The sequence below is a fragment of the Rhamphochromis sp. 'chilingali' genome, assembly GCF_963969265.1.
Source record: "Rhamphochromis sp. 'chilingali' genome assembly, chromosome: 12".
Classification (NCBI taxonomy): Eukaryota; Metazoa; Chordata; class Actinopteri; order Cichliformes; family Cichlidae; genus Rhamphochromis; species Rhamphochromis sp. 'chilingali'.
This window is the reverse complement of record NC_137939.1, coordinates 15,150,360-15,174,506: the sequence shown is the minus strand read 5'-3', so window position 1 is coordinate 15,174,506 and position 24,147 is coordinate 15,150,360. Positions and strand designations below refer to the sequence as shown.

At 41.1% G+C, this 24,147-nt stretch overlaps 1 protein-coding gene across 1 annotated transcript; it reads left to right on the top strand.

Annotated features, from left to right (window-relative positions):
- Positions 1-2,120: 2,120 nt before the first annotated feature.
- Positions 2,121-6,574, top strand: LOC308406642 (uncharacterized protein; the record flags this gene model as incomplete). Its single annotated transcript, XM_080897754.1, has 4 exons — positions 2,121-2,980; positions 3,237-3,519; positions 3,701-4,075; positions 6,539-6,574. The coding sequence occupies exons 1-4, from the start codon at positions 2,775-2,777 to the stop codon at positions 6,572-6,574; spliced, it is 900 nt and encodes a 299-aa protein (XP_080753880.1). The 5' UTR covers positions 2,121-2,774.
- Between the last annotated feature and the right edge of the window lie 17,573 nt (positions 6,575-24,147).

The following is a 24,147-nucleotide window of genomic DNA, read 5'->3' as shown; positions in this document are numbered from 1 at the left end:
ATGTTGCTGTACAAGTAACTTGAAGGAATGACTCTCAGTTGGGAAGATTACCCTCTGATTGATCATGGTGAAAGTCATTTCAGGGACCAATGAAACAATACAGACGGGAGAGCTACCATGTAGAATGAAGAAGTGGGAGGTGATGGGGAGAGCAGAGAAGATAAAGCAAAAAGGGAAATCAATTGAGAGATTTAGGAGATTTAGAGCAAAAATGGATAAAAGGAAAAGAGGGGATCAAGGGAAAAGACCAAACTTAGATTCAAATAATGAAAAGATTGATTTGAAATGAAAGGAGTGACAGAATAAGAGACAGTCAATAAAGGGCTTGGCACAAAGGAAAATGGGCTTCTATTTCAGGTAGAGGATGGAGGAGAAAAGGAAAATGTGTGTCAGGAGAGGGGAGAAGAATACGAAGGAAACTGAGAATTGTAAAGGAATGATAGTTGTAGCTGTATGTTTTCAACATGAAGAAATGAACTGACAGAAGAATAAAGCAGTGTTCATTGTTAGAAAATTTGCAGAGCAAAAAATGTCTGTAATGTCAAAACTTCATGGTAAAGCAAATACGTTCTCATCCCAAAATGTAACATACCGATGCTATATGACAAGTCGTCGCTATGTTACGCTTTCGGGCGCCCAACCTGTCTATATGTTACGGGTTGCGAAGCATGAGAGCGGTGTGGAAAGAGTCTATAAATGTAAGGTTATGGTTAAGGTTGGGCTTAGGGCTGCAATAGAAAGCCTTGAAGCGAATAAAAAGGGAAGCACATAGAAAGCAGCACAAAACAGTTTGGTCATCAACATCAAAAGTTTAAAAAGATTAAAAAGGCTGTCACTCTTTGAAGTAAAACAAAGCTGATTATGGTTGCAAGTCTTTAAACAGACTCCACTGAATGGATCTGGGTTATGTCATTGCAGTTGCATTTGTATTCTGGTGGCAAAAACAGGAAACTAGAAAGATCATGCAACTACTAAAAACTACTTTGAAAACAGTTGCTAAACTCCCAGACACACACAGGCCTAAAGACTAGTTGGTGACTGTCTGACAACCTCAGTTGCAGGGCAAAAAGGTATATTCCCTGAGTGATTGACAAGTCTGCGTATTTTCACTGGGTGAAATTAGTTGCCAAGAGTTGATGGCTGCACCAAAAACCTCCTTGCAATTGCAGTGGTTACAAGAAAGTGAAGAGTGCAACACAGTTAAAGTTAAAGTTTAGCCTTTTGAGAGCTGTTGTTTGCAGCTTCAAATTGGTGAGTGGTCCCCATTTTCACTTTACATAGTTTTTCAAGTTTCAGTTAGTTAGCAAGTGTTTGCAGACAAGTCGGTATCTTCCTTGCAAAATACAATTTGCTTTCAAACAAAATAATCAATAGGTTTTTGGTGGCGCACCCTCACCTAGAGACAGCCAGCAACCTCCACAATCCATTTGTCAACCAGTCAGGGAATACACATATTTCCTAAGCAGGAAGATTCTCTAAGCCGGCCTGATTGGAGCCTTAGCAACATTAGCGTATTAGCCAAAGCAACATGTGACCTAAAAAGATTACACATAAAAGGTCTTAATGGTAGAATTTTATAAATTGATAGGACGTGTTGTTATGTGTCTTCTTTCAGCTGCTCCCTTTAGTGTCCACGCAGCGAATAGTCTGCCTCTATCTGGTCCTATCTCTATCATCTGCTTCTGTCACACTAACATTCTGCATTGTAATCTTTTACTACTGTCACCTTCCTCTTTTCCTTCTGCCTGGCAGTACCTCTACTACTACATGTTTTCCACCTGTCTACCTCTCATTAATACACATGGAGTTGGTCTTACTTCTACTGATATTTATTCTTCTGTCCAGAGCATGCCTCCACCTTTACAGGCTCTCTTCCACCTGCTCCCCACTCTCACCACAGATCATAATGCTGTCTGAAAACGTCATAGTTGATGGAGACGCCTTCCTGACCTTATCTGTCAACCTGTCCATCACCATCACAAACAAGTAGAGGTTCAGGTAATCCCACCCTGACTTTGAACCCATCTGTCAAGCCTACCACACGTCTCAGCACCATCTCACTGTCATTCCTCTCCTGGCTTCCTCATGCAGTTCTTTTCTTGGTTCTCTATCATATCAACGTTGTCTGGCATTCTCTATACTTATCCACTGACCCTCTCAAAAAAAAAACATCACAGCATGAAGCCATACTGATCAGCACCTCTTCTCTCAACATGGCTTCAGCAACTTTGCCTAACTTCCAAGGTGCAACACATCAGTCTTATTCCACTTGTTCTTGAAAATCAGCACCAGAACACTTCTGCCACTTTGATATGGCATTAACTAATCTGGTTAAAAAGTCCACTGGCCTCTCTCCTAGACCTTCACAGGTATGCATCCTCTTACAGTTTTTGCTCGTTGCTTGAACACTATAAACCCATGCTTAGACTAAAGTAACACAACTTGAAGCTTTTGTTACCATACCCCAAACACATGTACCCATACCTTAAACAAAAGTGCTGCTTTGCACTCTGGTTGCAATTATGCAACACACTTACTCCTTTATGCAACACACATGGTCCTGCATACTACACTCTATTTCATACATAAGACACTTCGTTCAAAAATGAAATTTCAGGGTGCCATTTGGAAAACACATGTATCCAAAATACAAAACACATCGGGTAATTGCAACCACTCAAATATACACCTGAAGGCACTTACTTGCAAAACTGAACACCAATTAGCCAACCACAAAAAGCCCTCAGTTTAGCCAATTCAAGAACTTTGCAAGCATGGATGGAGGGAGAGCAAGAGGAAGAGGAGGAGGAGGTCAAAGAGGCCATGCACGGACCCATATTTCTGATGATATAAGAGCAACTTTGGTGGACCATGTCATCAACCACGGCCTGACTATGAGGGAAGCTGGGCAGAGAGTCCACCCACATCTAAGCCGCTTCACAGTGGCATCTGTAATACGAACATTCCGACTAGAAAACAGGTCTGTCTTCATCTCACTGCCTTCTACTCTACTCAGATGGTTTTCATAGTACTGTTCTACAGTTACCATATCAAGTGTACAGGGTATTGCAGGGTGCTAATGCTCCTTTTGCAGCCAAAGTGGTAGTTTCTGTGAAACATACCATGATTACTTATATTGAAGTACAGTGTTGTACAGTGGATGATACAGTATATACAGTGAAGTACTGTAAGAAAAATAAGCAAACCGATGACAATATGTGGTTGTATTTCTCTAGAATGACTCGAAGACCTTCTGGGGGAGGACGCCAACGCCTGTTCACACAACGGCAGGAACTTGCTGTTGTGGACCTAGTGAGGGCAGACAATGCCATCCGTCTCCACCAGCTACGACGGAAAATACTTGCAGACAGGCGAGTGTTCAGCAACATAGACCATGTGAGCATCACCACCATCAGACGCATCTTGGGTAAACACAGCATCACCATGAAGCAGCTCTACAGAGTCCCATTCGAGAGGAACAGTGACAGGGTCAAAGGACTTCGAGCTGAATATGTACGGGTACGTGTAACTGTCCCTTACATTTACAATAGAGTATTGGTGAAGTCCAGTAGCAGCTGAATATGTACCATATCAGTACCACATGGATCCATTCTGAGAGCTACACAGGTACCTGTGTGATGGGGTGAGGGTGCTGTATGTGTAGCACTGTAGTACAGTGATATGTTCCCCTTTTTTTCAGAGAATCTTGGCCATGGATGGAGCTGCACAGCCTCATGAATACATTTTCATTGATGAAGCTGGATTCGACCTGAGCAAAACAAGACGACGGGGTCGTAATGTAATTGGCCAAAGGGCAATTGTGCACGTCCCAGGGCAGCGCGGGGGAAACATCACATTATGTGCCGCCATATGCCTTCGAGGGCTTCTGCACCATCATGCAATACTGGGTCCATACAATAGCCAACACATACTCACATTTCTAGATGCTCTCCATGATATAGTTGTACAGAACAGACCAGATCAGCCCAGGTTTGTGGTGATATGGGATAATGTCAGTTTCCATCGGGCTGCTCTGGTCCAGGCCTGGTTCTCCAAACAAAGTCAACTTGAAGTGGTATGCTTGCCCCCTTACTCACCATTTTTAAACCCTATAGAGGAATTTTTTTCGGCTTGGAGATGGCGTGTATATGACCGCCAACTACATGCCTGCATGCCTCTTCTGCAGGCAATGGAACAGGCCTGCGGCGACATTCAGGTGACAGCAATCCATGGATGGTTTTGACATGGAAGAGGATATTTTCCCCGGTGCCCAGCGGGAGAAGACATTGCTTGCGATGTTGATGAGGTCCTGTGGCCAGACCCCAACAGACGGCGGGATCCATGAGCCCACGTATGCACAATTGTCATGATTTTTTGTTTACAGTATAGTGTTTTTTCTATTACTGTATTATGGGGGTTTTTTTGTTTTGGTTTTTTTTGCTTTATCTGAATTCATGGTACTGCAATGTACAATATTGAGTAGGTCTATTTGCTTATTTGGTTGTTTGCAAATGTGTCTCCTGAAAATATGCCTTCTGAATGAACAATGGAAATCAAAGACTGCAGTGCTTTATATAAAGTAGACTAGTGTGTTCCTCCTGCTCTGTAAGTGTTTGCATATGATGCAAGTATGTGTCATTTTGTCAACAGAGTTACATTTTGACAAAGGAATGTTAGGTTTTGATAGCAGAGTTTAGGTTTTGAGAGTAGAGTTTCAATTTGGTGCAGATGTGAATGGTATATTTCCCAGTGTTGTGTCATGTTTACTTGTGTTTAGGGTTTTGGCACAATGAGCAAAGTTTTGCAAAATGTGTTCAGGCAACGGGCAAAAACTGTAATAGCTGCCCTGACTTCTGTCATACTTCCTGATTCACTAACTTTCCTCCGTTTGTCCTCCATTTCTCTCTCGTTTTCCATATCCATCATCTCTTTAAAGTACTCCTTCCAGTATAGTCTCTTCACATATTAGTGCATTTCTACATCTCTGTCCTTAACCACTGTAACCTGCAGCACATGCTTTCCAGCTCCATCTCTCTGCCTAGCCAATCAATACGAATCCTTTTAGCCTTCCTTAATGTCCAGCCTCACATAAAACTCATTATAAACCTTTTCCTTTGCCACCTCTATCTTTATTGTATGCCTATCCCCCCCCCCCCCCCCCCCCCCCCCCCCCCCCCCAGTGCTCTTGTCTACTTTCTTCATCTCCATTGCTATCCCATTTTTTCCTTGCCACTTTTTTATTTTGAATATTTTCCTGTACTTTCTTATTCCACCATCAAATCTCCTTGTCTTTTTTTCTCCGTTGAGAGGATAGTCCAAACACCTTGGCAGTTTACTTCACCACTTCAGCTGAACTTTCCCAGTCATCTGGTAACTCTTACTCTTACTCTTACTCTTCCACCAACACCTCCTCATCATCCCTGTTCCCTTCACCTACATCCCCATTGAAGTCTACTCTAATCACCACCCACATCCCCTGGGGACGCTTGATACCACCTCATTCCAACTTACTCCAGAATTCCTCGTTCTCTTCTAACTGACATCCAACCTGTAGGGCATATGCACCGGCAACATCCAGCATCACCCTTTGATTTCTAGCTTGAAACTAATGATCCTATCTGGCATTCTTCAGCGCCGCACTATTCACATATTCACATATTCACATTCTTCTGGATTACCGCTGCTGCACTTCGCTTCCTTTCTACACCGCTGCATAACAGCCTCTGGCCTTGCTTCCCTTCCACCTGGTCTCCTGCACAGGCAATATATCTATGCTCCTTCTCCCTATACATCAGGTTCACTAGTCATAGTCCAAAGATTTAAAATCCCCACTCTCATCGCCAAAGTCGCTGTCTTCAAACATGCATACGCCTAGTTCTTCTTCCTGCATTGCTGTCCATAGTTATGGTCATATACTATTATAATGATCATGTTATAGTGTGTTTGTGTGTGTGATTTAACATCTACTTTATACTATGACTGAACAATGGCAGTATATATTTTAACTTGCTCATCATAGCCCATTTCTTGTGCAGTTTTGTTTTAAACTCTTGCCCTTTGGCAGAATGCTGGTCGGTTGCACAGATATAAAAATCAAAATGTTTAAAAATGTATAAAAAACAAACAATACTGTAAAGTACAAACAGGGTTCTTCTGGGAGAAACTGTGTGTATTATTTGAGCTATTCAGTGGGCTATAAAAACTTCCCTTGCTTAACTCAATTAAAATACACAAATGTGCAGCAGTTTTATGAAAGGTGTCTACTTTTGTCATTATTTGCATATGCAGCATGATATGAGGAAGAATTGTTCATGAAAATAAATATATGCTGAGATATTAATGGTCATAACATCTTTATTTCAACATACTTTATGAACATTTCTCTACATATCGTGCTGCATATGGAAATAATGATAAAAGTAGACACCTTTCATCAAACTGCAGCACATTTGCATATTTTTTTTTCCCTTTTACACAATAAGAACGGACAAAAGCTTTTCCGATAACTCTTGCTGTAAGCACGTGTTTTAATCTTCAGGCGTCTTCTGTCGCATCCTCCACTGACTTCAGCTGAAACCCAGGACCCCAGTAATAGCTGGTCAGTTGTACATCAAGCAAAAGCTGTGAAGTGGAAAACTTTCCTGTGCATGTGCACCAAGTCAGTTAGGCAGTAGCAGTAGTTGTTATACAGAAACAATTTCAATTTACCTTGTAACATCTACATGTAATGTTTTAGCAAAATTTCCATAAATTTCAGTAGCTGTGACCCACACCCCCTTTATTATATCTGAGAGTAAAGGTAGTAATCTTAATGATAGATATCTCAAAATCAGACAGATCAACACTATTTAGATTTTATCTACTACTAAAAATTCCCCAACGCAGCACTCAGAGTGAAACAAAGGACAGGGAGGCGAATCGGGCTTTAGATTTGCACCAGTCTCGAGAAGTCAGCTATCTGGTTCGATCGTCTCCCGCTGCGACCGTCTAACCCTCCGGTCAGCAGAGCAAAAAGCAATTTGTCACTCTCACTGATCTGATGGAAGATGGATGATGGTGGCAAGAGAGCAGTAATGCGAGTGTGTCTGTAAGTAAGAGTGTGTGACTTCGAGTCTCTCACACTGTCTCTCTCGGTCATCTTCACGCACATTGTCTCCAATTTATGCGTGTCAAACGTCTGTCTCTCTGCACGTGTGTACGTACAGCAGGTGTGCTACCAGCAGTATCATAAAACCAATCAATCTTATATCATATCTAGTTGGCTAAAACAAAATACATGCTCTTTCCATATATATTCATGAAAGGCCATTTTTTTCGCTGCAGACACAGTCATTTGCTTTGTTAGCTTCATGATTTATCGTCCCACCGCAGCTGAAGGTTGGGGATGGGAGAGAGTGCGGTACAAACCGCTGAGTAGGTGTATCCTCTCGAAGCAGCGATGAGCCTCTCGGCGCTTCGCAAACACAAACGCACGCCATCAGAGCAGCTTCCCCCCATCAATTCAGTGTTATTATAATCTCCCTCATTCTTACAGCTAATTCAGCCTTAATATAATGTCTTCTGACTGATCACACGTACCGAAAGTGGTTGTGTTTGCCTGTGTGTTTATTGCAGTGTTGGAAGTCCCAGCGATCACTGTCACAGGTGTTAAGGTGTGGATCAGGTGGTGAGTTTTAAGTTAATGCTTATGCTCAGTCAATGCAAATCGACCTGATCCAGATACAGTGCCCATGTTTTATCCCCCTGCACAAGATGTCATGTGGCGCTTAAAGGTCTCAATTACACTGACTCTTATCACACACGTGGCCACAAATCACATGCCTAAGCAGGAAACGCACATGCAGTGATTTCATGCAAGCTGGAATCCACAAACCCTGCATCATTCAATGGAAAAATATAATGTAGGCTTCTTTCATCTTGTTAAAATTACACTTATTAACACAATAATAATAATTTTTATTATATTGCGTACCATAATAAAATGCCAGAAATAAAAGTGTTTCATCAAAGCTCAAAAATTCAAGTGTCTCATTGTAAAAACATGGCATGAAGGGTCTTAAAAAAACATTTCTAAAAAGTAAAAAAGAAAAAATGAGATTTGTGCATTGATGTCAAAGTAACCCAGACTTGGAGATTAACTGATGGGAAAAACAGTGGGAGGTTGAGAACATGGTGAAACCCAAGAGTCTTCAGTTATTTTATTCGAATAACTAACATCACACCCTGTTCCCAACAAATGTCACAGTTAATCTCATGGCGAATCTGTGAAAGTGTATCATTCAGTAAAAAACTTTTTACATTTTAAGACAGTGGCAGAGAACTTTGAGTAGGGGATTTTGAAAAGAACAGCCCAGGTGTTCTTTGGTTTTATTATTTGAAAATAATTTTTACCGCAGTATTCTCTCAAGAGAAATTCTTAGAGGGATTCTCAGAAATATTTTCTAATGTAAAAGAAAATAAAAGTTACAGTTATTCTTTCAGAGAACAAAATGCCTTCAGGAACCAGGAAACTCTGATTCTCAAACGAAGGCTTTGAAGCAGAACTGGAAGCAAACCTTGCCCCCTTATATAAAACCAAATGCAGCCTCCAAATGTTGGATGATCAGTGGTCTCGCTTCATATAGTAATTGGATTAATGTATGTAAAGTATGCAAGGTTTGACCTTCTTTCTGAAAAAAAGAAGCTCTCTTTTTGTCTCATTTGTAACAATCCAAAGAAAATCCAGTGAATTTTCTGTAGCCTACTACAGCTGGTCTGTGTTGATCTCTTGTGAAAACTCTATCCGGGACTCAGACACAGGCAGCTTTGGACACTAGTTGAGTTCCTGTTATACTTCATTGAAGTTCGCTTGAAGTCTGCTGCCTGGGGCACACATGTAGTTAATGTGTTGCAATGTTCATTGCAAATGGTCCATGCAATAGCAACAACCTGACTGTAAGCTGACGTTTGGAAGGACTAAATTTTCTGTCATTCTGAACCAAGCAGAATGAAGTAGATCCTTGCGGATTCATGGACATAAAAACTACAACACCCATCTAACATGACGAGTCCCCTGCTTTAAAAGTTTACCTTAGCCAGCCACTAGATAGGCAACTAAAATACACTTCAACAACATCATCTGGTTAGTGTGGTCTCCATTATGAAGCATGTGTTTTTACCATTATCATGTTGATGTTTTCAACATAGACAACTGTTTGCCATTGGAGACATTTATTGTTGGTTTGACTGAATCATTATCCTATGACTGGATGACTCATCAAGTAGAATGTTCAGAAGATCGATGTTTCCACGTGCCGTCTCTAACTCATCATTGCTGGTCTGTCATTTTCTGCCACCTGCCCATTAGCAGTTTAATCAGCCTCTGGCTTTGTCATAAACACAGGCTCCTCTGGTTTGCTGTGAATTCCATCTGTTAGCAGCGTTTTGTGATAAAAAAAATTTTTTACACTGAAAAAATTGTTATTTTATTTAGAAAACCTGATACTACCCCCCAGTCCATGTCTGTTGGGTTCTTTCCGCATAACGGGACAAAAGAGAAGCACTGGTGACATCTCCATCTTCAGTGTCCTGTTTAGAGAACAGCTAGCCATGAATTGCCTTCATCTTCTGTTCATTATCATCGATAACGCTTCCCTGCCCATTTGACTCACACGCACCCACTTTCACTGATCATCTCTGCCACCCCATTGCACATAGCCCTTCCCCCATAAAAGACATACATGCACTCACATATTCACACAATCACACTATTTACTCCCCCCGATCCACCCCGCCACATTTTTTCAACCAGATACTTTCTCCAACTGCTTCTTTTCCCCCGCCCGCCTTCCATCATTCATCACCACACTCTCATTTTCGCTTCCTTTTTAACTCATGTACTCACCTCTTCTTCATAGCAGCTCACCCCTGCACCCCACATACCATCCCCACCCCCTCATCAACACCCAGCACCAGCACTTTTATCAAAGTCAATCTGACTACACCAGCAAGATTTGCACTGCTCGGGTTTCCTTGGAAGCAATCCCACAGAAATCAAAACTGTCCTCTCTGAAATCCATCCAAAAGCACTGCTGTGATTGCTGGTTGTCAGCTTATGCAGATTTCATATCCAATCAAATCAAAGCACAGGTCATATTCTCTCAAGATGTCCTGTAGTGCCCACACAGCATCTGAAGGTCATCGTTCATTATTGCATAGCTGAGGTTATAGCTGACACTCTCCAAGTCTCTAATGTATAAGTGACTATGGCTCTGCTGCATTAAAAAGATTGCATTTTAGGGGAATGGAAACTGTTGAAAAATTGCATTCTGTGAGGTTTCTGCAGAATGAAGTATGGTGTCCTGAAAAATGGGCCACTGTCAGCAAACAGACTAGATAGTTGTGTTGTCATAAGACATGATGGATGAGCGCCCTGAAACATTTTATCTTGACAAAATTGCTGTACTACCACCAGTATTATAACATATCTAAAAGCATGAATCAAGACTAGAGTTAAGTCCTTGCCTGAAGTGCACAATGATCGATATCACGCAGTATTTACTGGAAGCATTAACATCGCCTTACAGGGTGGAATATTAAATGAATTCATCAGAGCTCCAGCGCGCCTTCCATTTGATCATATATATATACTATAACTCCCCACTGAAGGCCGATCATTTCAATATACTGAAATGGGTACACTTATCCATGCATATTTCTCTGCACCCAAGACAGCAAAACAACACATACACAAACACACGTCTAGCATAAGCGTGACAACTGCTAGTTAACGAGGAGTTAGCAGGTGGTAATCCCCCTGTGGAGCTGATGCACAGAAAAAAGTACATCACTCAGGCTTTACACACATACACCCTCATGCACCAGCGCTTGCTTATTGAGACTCCTGGATGCCCACTGGGGGACAGAGCGTGCAAGCCCCCGTTAAAGTCAAGCTGTCACTACCCCCACTGCCCTCCCCCCGATCACTGCCCATTTTTGCCAGCTCTTCAGTTTATCAGTGCGCTCTTCCGCTCTTTCCTTCCACCTCTTGCCCACGCACTCTCCAATATACTCCGAAAAAACAGTCTCTCACTCATGCATGCAAACAGATTTCGGAAAACGCGTGCCCACACACTTGGCATAGCTTCCGTGCAGGCCTTGTAGGCTTCAGCATGCACAGTCTTTGAGCTATATTAGCCTCCCCGTATGTTTTCCCTGTAGTACATAGAAGCATCTTTAATCTATACAGAATAAGAACACAAGGTACCAGCATGGAGCGGACAAGGGTTTCTCTTGGGCCTCGTCTTTGGTCTTCTATTTGCTTCTGTTGGATTTTCAGATTTTCTGTGAACATTCTCTTTGGTTTATTTTTCCCCATCTACAGCTTTGTGTTTCAAGGTTGTATTTATGCACAGCAGCTTCAGCATTTTCCCCTTGGTAATTTGTACAGGACATTTAGCACAGGAACAATTAGTGCTGAAGTTAAGCAGAGTAGATGAATGCCTCAAATGATAGCACAGGGCTAAAACGACATATCTGCTGGCTCAATCTGAACTCTATTTTAGCTCTATGATCACATTACACCAGCATTTACTTACTCCAAAATTGAGCTTTTCTGAATACAAAATCTGAAGAATTTTGTATTTGGGTGACAAAATATTGTTGTTGAAACATTCATAGTGACGTTTTTCCATAACAAAGTCTACAATAAAGATGGCATTCTGAAATTAAGCTAGCATAACCTGTATTAATAGTACACTAAAAGTGCTGTAAATCTAACAACAACTGTGCAGTAGTGACTGCGGGGTTACAAATATAGGGGACTTTCTTTCACTGTCACTCTGCTGAGCAACTTCAACAAACTTCTTTTAAGCCTCAGTCACACATGCCTAGAGAGCAGTTATCAACCATCTGGAAAGTGGTCCTAAAGAAAACATGTGCATTCCCAGACCGGTTGCAAGTGGTTTCTGTTGGTTGCTGGGAATTACTAGCATGAAATTGGCATAAGATAAGATGACCGTTATTAGTCCCACAGGTGGGAAATTTGTTTTGTTACAGCAAAAGTGCAAAGTTATGTAGCAGAAATTAGAAAACACTGGAATGCAATAAAATACAATAGAATAAAATAAAATACTATATACAATAGAATAAAATAGAATAGAATAATATATACAATAGAATAAAATATAAATACAAATACTATATACAACTGAGTAGGAAAATACAAAAATACAACTTCGTCAGAAGAAGAATTGCACAAGAATTGCACATATAGCAGTCTTATTGCACATGTGTGGGTTTGTGTGTTTGATCAGCTGCAAAAGTCTTTGTTGTAGAGTCTGACAGCAGTGGGGAGGAAAGACCTGTGAAATCTCTCCGTCCCACACCATGGGTGCCGCAGTCTCCCACTGAAGGAGCTGCTCAGTGCTGTCAGAGTCTCATGCATGGGGTGGGAGATGTTGTCCAACAGGGATGACAGCTTAGCCACCATTCTCCTGTCACTCACCACCTCCACTGGGTCCAGAGGGCATCCTAGAACAGAGCTGGCCCTTCGGATCAGTCTGTTCAGTCTCTTCCTGTCCCCAGCAGAGATGCTGCCGCCCCAGCAGACCACACCATAGAAGATGGCCGAGGCCACCACAGAGTCATAGAAGGTCTTCAGGAGTGGGCCCTCCACTCCAAACGACCTGAGTCTCCACAGCAGGTACAGCCTGCTCTGCCCTTTCCTGTAGAGGGCGTCTGAGTTATGAGTCCAGTCCAGTTTGTTGTTCAGATGAACACCGAGGTACCTGTAGCTGTCCACAGCCTCGATGTCCATACCTTGGATGTTCAGTGGTTGCAGTGGAGGATGCTTGTGCCTGCGGAAGTCTACCACCAGCTCCTTGGTTTTACTGACGTTGATCTGGAGGTAGTTTAGCTGCCACCAGTCCACAAAGTCTTCAGTCAGTCCTCTGTACTCCTTGTCGTCCCCATCAGTGATGAGGCCGACTATTGCAGAGTCACCAGAGAACTTCTGCAGGAAGCACTGGGTGGAGTTGTGGGAGAAGTCTGCAGTGTAGATGGTGAAGAGGAACGGAGCCAGAACCGTTCCCTGTGGGGCCCCCGTACTGCAGACGACCCTGTCCGACACACAGCCTTGAGTCCTCACATACTGTGGTCGGTCGGTGAGGTAGTCCAAAATCCAGGTAGTGAGGTGATGGTCCACTCCAGAGTTCTCCAGCTTGTCCTTCAGAACTGAGGGAAGAATAGTGTTGAAGGCACTGGAGAAATCAAAGAACATGATTCTCACAGTGCTCCCAGCAGTCTACAGGTGCGCGAGGGAACGATGTAGGAGGTGAATGACGGCATCATCCGCTCCAATGCCAGGCTGGTAGGCAAACTGAAGTGGGTCCAGTGATGAGCTCACAAGGCGCCGAAGCTGAGCCAGGACCAACCGCTCCATGGTCTTCATCAGGTGGGATGTCATAGCCACCGGCCTGTAGCTGTTGAGGTCCTTGGGGCGTGATGTCTTTGGCACTGGTACAACACAGGAGGTTTTCCAGAGCTGTGGGACTCTACCCAGCCTCAGGCTCAGGTTGAAGAGGTGCTCCATCACCGCACACAGTTGGTCCGCGCAGGACCTGATGACCCTTGAGCTGATGCCATCTGGGCCCGCTGCCTTCTTGCCATTAATCCTCCTCAGTTCCCTCCTAACCTGGGTGGTTGAGAGAGACAGGCTGGAGCCTTGTGTTGAGTGTGTATTGGATGCTGTTTTTGGGGGTGGGGAGGAGTGAGCAGGGTGAATAGAGGAGGTGTGAAGTGTCTGAGGTGTCAGAGGTGGGACAGCAACAGTGGGGGTGGGTAAGTCTGCAGTCGATGTTGGAGACTGCCTCATTGCTGAATCAAATCTGTTGAAGAAATGATTCAGTTCATTTGCCCACCTCACATCCCTCCCAGGCAGAGAGTTCTGATGTTTGTGGCCTGAGATGGTTCTGAGGCCTCTCCAGACTTCACCAATGTTATTTTGCTGAAGCTGGTTCTCCATCTTCTGCCTGTAGCTGTCCTTCCCATTCCTTATCAGTTCCCTCAGCTCTCTCTGCACCCTTTTCAACTCCTTTTTGTCTTTGGATTTGAAGGCCCTCCTCTTCTGCTTGAGGACAGCTTTAATTTCTGGGGTAATCCAAGGTTTGTTGTTGGAGAAACACCGTACAGTCCTGGTGTTATCCACACAGAAATTAATATAGTCAGTAATGCATGTAGTAAGGCTGTTGATGTCCTCTCCGTGGTCATCACAAATCACCTCCCACACAGTCGACTCAAAACAATCCTTAAGAGCCTCCTCGCTCTCCTCCGACCATCTCTGTACTGTGCGGGTGGCTGGTGGCTCCCTGTGCACTAAGGGCTCATACACAGGGACAAGGTGCACCAGGTTGTGATCAGATCTGCCCAGAGGAGGGAGAGGTGATGAACTGTATACCTCTATGTAGCTACACCAAAAAACTCCTTGTAATTGCTGTAGACAGCAATTGCAAACCCGAAAAAGAGATGCACAAACGGAAAACAGACACCGTTCTCATTTTAAATTTTATTTGAAAATAGCGTGCCTTGGAGTTGTTTGATGACTTAGCCTATCTGTATCCCTCCCCAAGAGCAGCTCAAATAGAAGCAGTTTGGAATCCAGGAAGTGCTCTAGTATCTACTTAATTATTTATTCCTTCAAGAAAGTACTTTGTTAGAATAACAATTGCATCACTTTTGCATCACTGCGCAACACTGCTTGAGGTGCACAGTTGCATGATTACCATTTGACAATGAAAATAATAATTTACAGTCCGACAGGCAAATCTCTATCCTAATGAGGAGGCTACACAGAAGAGCTTTCTTTTACTATTTAAATATTAACGCAAAGGTCAAAACACAAGCCCAAAGAACACTTTACAGTAGAAATAGATACTGGTAATTTTTTTTTTTTTTTAAAAAGAGGAAAAAAAGGAGAGGGTGATGGTGAAAATGGATAATACACTACCAAAAGTCTGACTGTTCATCACTGTGTTGGTTGATTTCATCTATTTTTCTCTGCCTTTCATTCTGCAGCATTCAGGAGATTGCGTTTCTAACCAAGCATATTTTAGAAAGCATCTACTATCTTTTCTCAGGGAGTGTATCATCTATAAGTGGATGGAAAATGGTTCTGTAGGCTGCAGCATTTCAATTTAATATCACATATGTTGCTGTTCCAAATTATGTAGCAATGATGAGTCATGATCAGTTTTTTGTTCTATGCTTTTTTCAGCCAAATGACCATGGGGGAGTCCTTTATTTGGCTCTAAATAGGTAATGCAGGGAACAGAACCATGACTCAGTGTGCTGAGATTCAGCAGGGTTACCTGGGCTGTAAAAGCACTTGCTTGGATTAGTGTGTGTGTCATCTATGGTAAGAGGTAATGCTAATGTAAACGCTTTGAGATTTTATTCAGTAGATAAAACCTTTAGCCCTACTTGAAATATCCATGTAGGTTTTAAGATTTTGTCTTAAGCCTTTTTTTCTATTGCTTGCCGTTATTGAGAGTCATTGAGGTACAAAATTGAGTTTACTGCCCAACCATCATAAAAAATGAATGTAATTAACACAAATTCATTTTATGGAGAGAGACCAGTGCCTGTAATCTTTAAATTGGCCTCAGGTGAAAACGTTCCACTGGATTGTGGATACGTGTATTCCCAGACATATATATATTTTATGTATGTACTCCAGGACGAATTTGTGTGGAGAGGGAGATATTAAGGAAAGATCAAGTGCCAGCATTTCATCTTTCTGTTATTCTGCAGGAGATGTTCATGTCTATAGCTCAAGGCAATTAACCCTGCAGTGTGTAAATGGATTTACATAGGTGTCGTGAGATTTCTTTCCTCCAGGCAGGCGTGAAGAAATTCTTTTTTCCCAGCCTATTTCTCATTATTATTCCAGTTGCTTCTGCCTGTTATCTGGGGCTCTGCTGGTCTCAGAGGGAGTTTCTAAAGAGCAGTGATGACTGGGGGGAAAGGATTTTCCCACTTATGGATGAGCCCTAACTATGTAAATTAGTACATATAGTGTAATTGTTGCTTAATGAGCCTCAGTTCAGCAGATAATAGCAACAATAGCTGATTAGCATAAAAATACATTTCTTTCTCTTCATCACTGTTTTAACTGATAATTAGAAGCCCTCTGCAATAGTTGGTTTTCACAATAGTTTTCACATCAAGTTGATGATGGACCTCGAAGCTCCCAGTTTATGGCCTAAACTAAACTTTGAACCAGTCAGTTGAAACCATTGATTGTTCTACTTGGACACAAGCAAAAAGGACTGCAGCAATTCAGTTTTCATATTTTTCTATATACATTTTCTAGGTTTTCTGTAGTAACAATAGCGAAAACAGTGGTTGGAGAACAAAAAAATAGGAATTGGAGAGTGGTCCATAGGGACACTCTAGGTCATAGGATCAGGATCGATTCTGTAATTGTATCAACTAATCTGCGGTCTTTCCCAGGTGAAGAGAGGAACAAAGATGAGTTGGATCGGGTGATGGGAGAAAATGGTGGACAGGCCTGGCACATCCACATGGATAGTGAAGGTGCACTGGGAATGTAAGGCAGGGGCCCCCTGTGCTCAAAGTCTTTAGTTCTGTCAGAGCCCCAACAGGACTCCAAGGGAGTTTGGGGACATTGAATTTGAATGGACCATGTTGCCTAACTCCACTGTTATGTGAAGCTGTGGCCACAAGGTGGTTGGTGTTTGTCATTTCAGTAATCCCGAACCAGATGTCGCATATCAGAGGTACATTCTCCAGCTAGCCGAATATCCACTAAATGATGTTTTCATGTGTTAAATCTGTCCTGTGATGGGAATCCAACCACTTTCACACATTCATTCAATCCATCGAGGAATCTTACATCTCATTCATGAGTGGTAACACTCATGTCATTCATGTCTCATGACATTACAAACTACAAAGGCATACAAGCAGGAAATAGTTTCTTCACGAAGGACTGCAGACTGAGACAGAAATCTAAACAATCTGTAATAGCTACAGGTCCTTGTCCTTGTACATCTTTGCCTTATCATACCACCCATCATATTGACTAATAACATCCAGAAACAAACTATTGCTATTAAAAGGTTTCACTTCTAAACATCTGAAATGTGCATATTGATGAAGACTTAACTCAGAGGAAGTAACTTGTTGTTACAAATGGCTCTTTTTTTGAATGAATCTCTCCAAGAAGCAGGAACTTCAAGGCCAGTGATATTTCGAAAATAAAGTGTAGGCAGTCTAGATTTCTTCTTTCATAAACACTTCTGGTAAAAGGATGAATTTATTCCTTTTTTGTATCATCAGAATACCTCGCTTTTATAAATGTAGCAAAGGTTAAGCACACTGGACATATTCTGATCCAAAGCAACTCATGCAATTATGTTGGCAATGTGAGGAGCCTTGATTCTGGGAAAAGATACAAAAGATTTATTTAGAAAGCAGCAGCATAGCATCAAATCCCTCAAGGTTAATTCAGCTAAAAGTTGATTCACAATTTTCCCTATTCATTTCATTTTATGCTCTTCTTTTCAGTGAAAGCTGAATGAAATAAAGCTATTTAAAGTTCATGATCTACATTTTGGTAAAAGGCCACCGTACATCTGTCTGGCAGATAATTGTTGTCACTTTGGTAAACTTGAAACTCACATACACCATTATGTTTAACCAATCAAACAGACAGGAGTAAGAGAGGTAGTTTTGGTACATTTTTGTAACTTTGACATAGTTTGTGTTGTATTAGCAAAATGAACCAAATCCCAACACCATGGCTTGGTGAACAACAGCAGAGAGAGCGGTCAGTTTTCAAATAGTTGTTTGGTTGAACTGTGTTGCATTTATGAAGCCAGGGTAGTAACTGTGATGATAAGCTTGCAATGGCACATGCATGCTGATGTTTAGCATAGTCAGTATGTAAAAGACTGCTGCAGTCATGTCAAACATCAGTTTTGGACTCCACATTTTGCAGCCTAAGAGTTAGTTAGCATTACGGTCATTTCCAGGTTGTTTGTTTGTTTGGTAGGATTTTAGGGGGAAATATTTCAAACTGAGTTACTGTTTATTGCTGACAGGGTTGGTTGTGTGCTTGGTTCAGTGCAACACACAGATACATACTCCTGCTAATTACTAGTATATGAGACTAATAGGTTCCAGTGCTCCAGTCATTAAAACTGGAACATAGAGTTCTTGGACAAATGAATCCACGCCATAATATTCACCAGACAGTTTCATTAAAAGTGCTCTAAAAGGCACCAACAGCACAGACACAGTTAATAGGTTTAGTGGCCTGTGAGTGTCACAAATGTTTTCACCAAATTTCATTAATGAACCCTTTCAGTAATTTTGAAAAATATGCTCCTAAAATCCTGTCAAAACTGTGAAAATGTTGTTTTGACACTAAATTTGGCACCAGCCCATTTGGTAAGCTGTAGACATCTGCCTTTGACTTCTGAGCATACTTACTGCACTGTAACCTTTCACTTTTGAATTAAACATAAATGTAAAGGTACATCTTGTTTACAGCTGGCTAACCATTCTTAGCTGAGGAAAACATCCATGAAAATCTGCTTCTTGGTGCATTACTACCATCGCTGAATACCCTGAGTAAAATTTTAGCTGACATAAAGATGCCACTTTTTGTCTTGTTCATTGTTAAGTGGAGATGAGTTGCATTTCCAGATGGGGACTTTTATTTTTTATGGTTCACAAATAATGTTCAGAGTAAGGATTCAGCAGTATTTCTTCAGTCTGCCTAGTATCTCACTTATCACACAAGAATGTAGACTCATTACATCTCAATGCATCACAAAGCAACACTGGATCTTTGAACCTTGGCTTCCTATTTCAAAATATTTTGAATGCTGGATCCAGGATGTTCCCTGTACTTAAGATATATTGTCCTCAACTCATTTGTGATTATGTGCGTGGGTGTTTATTTTTATATATATGTAAGTATATCCTTGTGTCTGTGTCGCTGAATGACCCAACGTGGCATCTGCACAAATCTGATTAAACATATTCTACAATAGAAAAAAGAACCAATGAGATCTTTGGCATTATCAGGAGAGAGTGTCAACACTGAGATTCAGAACAAAAGAGGCTGTGCAGTGACTGACGGTTTTGTTAAACCCCCCAACCCGAACATGTTATCCTGGAATAAAGGTCACACTGGAACATTTTCTTTACTCTCGTCTTTTATTATACATTCTGAGACCTTATTTACACAGTTCTTATGGCGCAACATGACTTATTCCTTTTTATTATTATTTATGCTTCTGTCCTCCACACTTTGAATAGTTTTAAACAGCATAATACTCCAAGTTTGTCAGAGTTTGCAGCTTTTTTCTTTTCCCATATACACCAACTATGAAATGAGAAAGACTCCTGTGAATGTGATTTGTACTGTAAACAGAGATTTTTCATCAAGTCTGTTTATGCTTTTGTGTTTTCTATCTTTTAAAGACCACAGAAAAACTGCCCAAACAATATATGACTTATTCTTTAAAGGTAATGTTTTTCTACTGTCCTTAAAGCTTGATGGTAAATAATTTACAGTACAATTTATATTCTTACAATCTTGCTATTAAATAGTCAAACACAGTTTGAAGATCACAATCTGCAAAATGACAAAAAAGCCAAAAAGATGATGTTCGAAAGACAGAAAGCATGACCTCCAATAACACCACGAAGTGGGATTTATTTAATGTATATTTATTTATTTATTATGTCTCGACTGCCTTTCAATGTCAATAAACCAGGAAAGAAGCTGGGTATGTAAACGACGTTTATACTTTTTCTCACTGTAAAATGATATTTTTATAGATTCATTACAATCCGCTGAAACTATTAATTTTATATTTGGAAAATTCTGTTGTGTAAATAGATTTGTCAAAAATCCATCCAATGCATACAGTATCAGCATTTTTGCAATATAGATTCCCCCCTTCGTGCATTTTTTTAAATCAAATGTTGCATTTCTATGAATGGACTTCTTTGTGACAGTCCAAAAAAACAGTATTATTCGGTTTTATATTGGTTAAAAGATTTTGGTCACTCTGTCCTCAGTCTTTGGTCCCCACCCCCATCTTTACCATTCCCTCCCTTCACCCGTCGATACACTGTCTCTCCTATCAAAACGTCAAAGGAGGATTACCCTCAGCAGCTTAAACCCTGGACCTGACATGAACCCTGATATTATGGTGAGGCACACCATGGCAATATTTCCCAGGGCGGGTCTAGTGGAGTTGACATTAATTTACTCTGTGTGTGTGTGTGTGTGTGTGTGTGTGTGTGTGTGTGTGTGTGTGTGTGTGTGTGTGTGTGTGTGTGTGTGTGTGTGTGTGTGTGTGTGCAAGACAAGGGAGAGAGAGCAAGAGCATGAGAAGTGGAGTTCAGAGGTTAAATATCTAACATGGCTTCTGGTATTGATTTTTCTGCAAGTGGTGCTGATATTTAAGTTTCTGATTCTTAACTGAATAGTCCCTCAATGATGAATGTACAAAGCAGTAATTCTTTTCTTTTCTTTTTACAGTGAAAACGGGTTGAGCTCCAAGCATCTGTGTGGGCACCCCACAGCTCTCTATAGCCCACAAATATACAGTAAAGACTCCACAATAACAGGGTCCCAGTAAAGAACACTGTTTTGGTGTTCATAGATAAATTTGCTCTTTATAATGATTATATAGTAGAGATTATTTTTATAACTAACTAATTTAAATACATCAAAGACTTCAAATGGCCACTTGGTCACTTTGCCTGACAACTGGGAGCTAATCCGAGTCACCTGCGTGAGTGAAATTCTACCAATTTAATAGTCTGTTTTAATTTGCATGAGCATTAAATGCCACGAAATAGCATCTCTGACCTAACAAGAACCATATCCCAGCTTTAAAAAACCAGGACTTCTTGATCCAACACAAGTTTCAAAGAAGTGCTTTCACAACCAAAAACGGACCGTTTTTGTCGACATACGAGAACAAACAGATCACATTCTGTGACTATTTCAAGAATTGTCATGAGACCAAGCAGTCATGGGATGTCATACAGTTTATTGAGAAACATCAACCGTGAATATTTTCCTGGTTGACAGAACAGATTATCCAATTAGGAGATTATTATGTGACATATTGACATGTTTTTATAAATAAAATAGCAGTTACAGGGCAGCACAATTAAGAAATAAGAATAGTATGTATGAATGGATTGCCAGTATGGAGGGTGTTGTATTGCTGGTGGCTCCACCTATGCCTGCATAAGACATCCTAAATACCAGCCCCTGATGTTACTACTGAGATTTTCATATTCGCAATGTACTCCCCTCATAAAAGAGAAGCAACTATGAGGAAGCAAGTCAGCTTTTAATGTTTTAAAATGCGCATTGAACATTCTTTATGTTCTTGGTAGCCCCTCCTGGGGGAGGTGTACCTACTGCACTCAGTCATTAAACTTTGGCTCCACAGCATGCATCTGTATTATTGCTCTATACATACTAGATGTAAGTGTGCATGTAGCACTTCATGCACATACGATGTGCCTATGTGCAGCAACTGCTAAAACTTTAAATGTACCAAAGCCGTCCTATTCACTCAGAATGTCTCATTATCTGTGTATTTTAAATGAGCAGGCTGGTGAATTCTTTATGTATTTTAATAAGGAGTGCATGCATACAGCACAGCTACCTGCGAGTAGATGGATTGGAGGCCTCTCAAGTCTTTTGCAAAGGTGAAAATTACACCAGAGCGCACCTTACAGCTGACATAAACCACACTGTGAAATTTTGATCAAAGTCAGTTCGTTTTCAGTTACGAAGAGAGAAACAATGAATATGGATGCTTCTGAAATGGAAACACGTGATTTTTAAAAATGAATATTTACTGTGGAGTCGGTTTAAAATACTCTACAGTTTGAATTCACACTTATTTGTAGGAATGTATAAACCTACACACTGCAATAAGGTAAAAGTTAATAACAGGGCCATCATATAATTTACAGTGTCCCAGATGTAAGATAAAAACAGTCTATATGAAAGATAACAACTCTAACTCTGCATTTACCTTCCCAGAGAAAAATTAATCTCAAGAAGGCTGTCAGAGACGTGATTAAAGAAAATAATTATTCTACTGAGTCGCTTTTTTAATTCCCAGTTTTTGCCCAGATGCAGGCTGGTAACCATGTACCCGGACCTTAAGATTTGCATTTGAAAATCCAGAATTACATCACCATGACTGCCACTGAAAAAAACCCAGCAAATCTAATCTAAGTCAAGAACTTGGAGCACTTTTCAAATCCAAGGAATTTCACAATTGGAGCATCTGAACCCGTCAGTAAAAATGGATGTTTTCTCAACCCACTCTGTCAGACACTGCTCTGAACAAAAGCCAGAGGTGTCACAGCAAGATGCACGTTGTTTTTTGGCAGCTAAGTCCGCAGAAGTAGAAAGAAGCAGTGCTATAGTGGGATGTATCCTATGTTTGTCCAAGACAAGTCTCAAGACAAATCTTGCACTTTTATTTATTTTCATCAAGAATGTGTTGTTCAGGTACTAAAATTACATTGTTTAAGGAAAGACGTTGGTTTGGGAGAAATACACCTGTTAAGAACTGTCACTCTGCAGGCTGACAAATTACACTTTTAAATTTGATGTCAAGGGGTCCAGGACAAATACACATACAGTACATGATCCATTAGGAGTGACGCCCAGCTCACAGCTGATGCGTCACAGCAATGATGCCAAAGAATGCTAGCTGAGAGGTCCTTTGCACTGCCATGTGTCACTATAGCTACTAAGTGAAATAAAACATTTATAAAAGAACTGTAACTTTGTTAGTTCAATTTATGCTAGTTTGTGATTAAGATAACAGACTTCCTATTTTAATTAATTGCTCGTTATTGGACATGCTAACATGCTAGCAGAAGAAAACCTTGTTCATGTATTTGTTTATTTATTTTTTGGACCATATGTCATGGTCTGCGGTGGGTGGCTGGAATTTCCATAAGGCTCCTGAACTGACCTGGGATCCGCCCCTGGGCAGGGCCAACTCCAGCTCCTGCACACCTGGAGCCTATTGCAGGCAATCAAGCCAGAGGGATTTAAACCACACGTTGATGTTCATTCACTGCCAGTTCGTCATCAACACATGTTGGTAACAGGCCTTATACTTCAAGTTCTTGCTGTGATCTATCTTGTTAACAAGACTCTCTTGTGCTGCAGTTGCTATATTCACCTTGGCTCACGCTCCACCTCCAGACTCAGGATACCAAACAATCATTTTGAAAATCTCTCTATGCCTCACCTGCCTGCCCTCCTGCCATCACACTCACCACACACGTGAGGAGCCATCAGTTAATGGTTAGCAACGTAGGTTCGCAACGTTCATCTGTAACCTGCTGTAATATTTTTAAATGAGTGGATTTAATGATATACAATAGATTGGTAGCTCTAAGTTGTGTAAACAAGACACTAAATTCCAGTTTAATGACGCCAGTGGCAGGGTGATATAAGAGAGCCGTGGACTCTGAAGCAGTGAGAGGAGACAAAGCAAAGGATGATTTGTCCTAGTTGATGGGATGATAACAAATGATCATACATACAGTATTTATGTTTGTATGTACATTTGGAAATTACAGTACTTTGTGCAACTTCCTAGAACACAGCACTGACACAGCATTTGACTCACAGGAACACATCTGAAAGATAGTACAGTAGTTTTTTCCTTCAGCCTTCCTGGCACTTATAGCCATCTGGCTCCAACATTAATGATAATATGATCACAAAGGATTTCATACTGTTATTGGATTATCTAAATGTCACCGTGTCACATTCATGTCTCGCTCATGATGTAACACATTTCAAATATCCACCACTGATTGGCATAAGAGGCTTGTGTTTACATTCTCTCATTGTGAAATACACATGTGCATTCACACATAGAAAACATAAACAACTAAGCAGCAAAGCGAGTTGTTTTGGTGCCACACAAACCTTTTTGTTTTAGTATCCAATTGTGTATTTATGGGGTTAAAATCAGTGATTTGTCTAACAACCACATGCATGTACTCTCGTTTCAGCAGCAGAATGAAGGTCAGGGCTGGACACCAACAGGATTACTTGGGATTTGC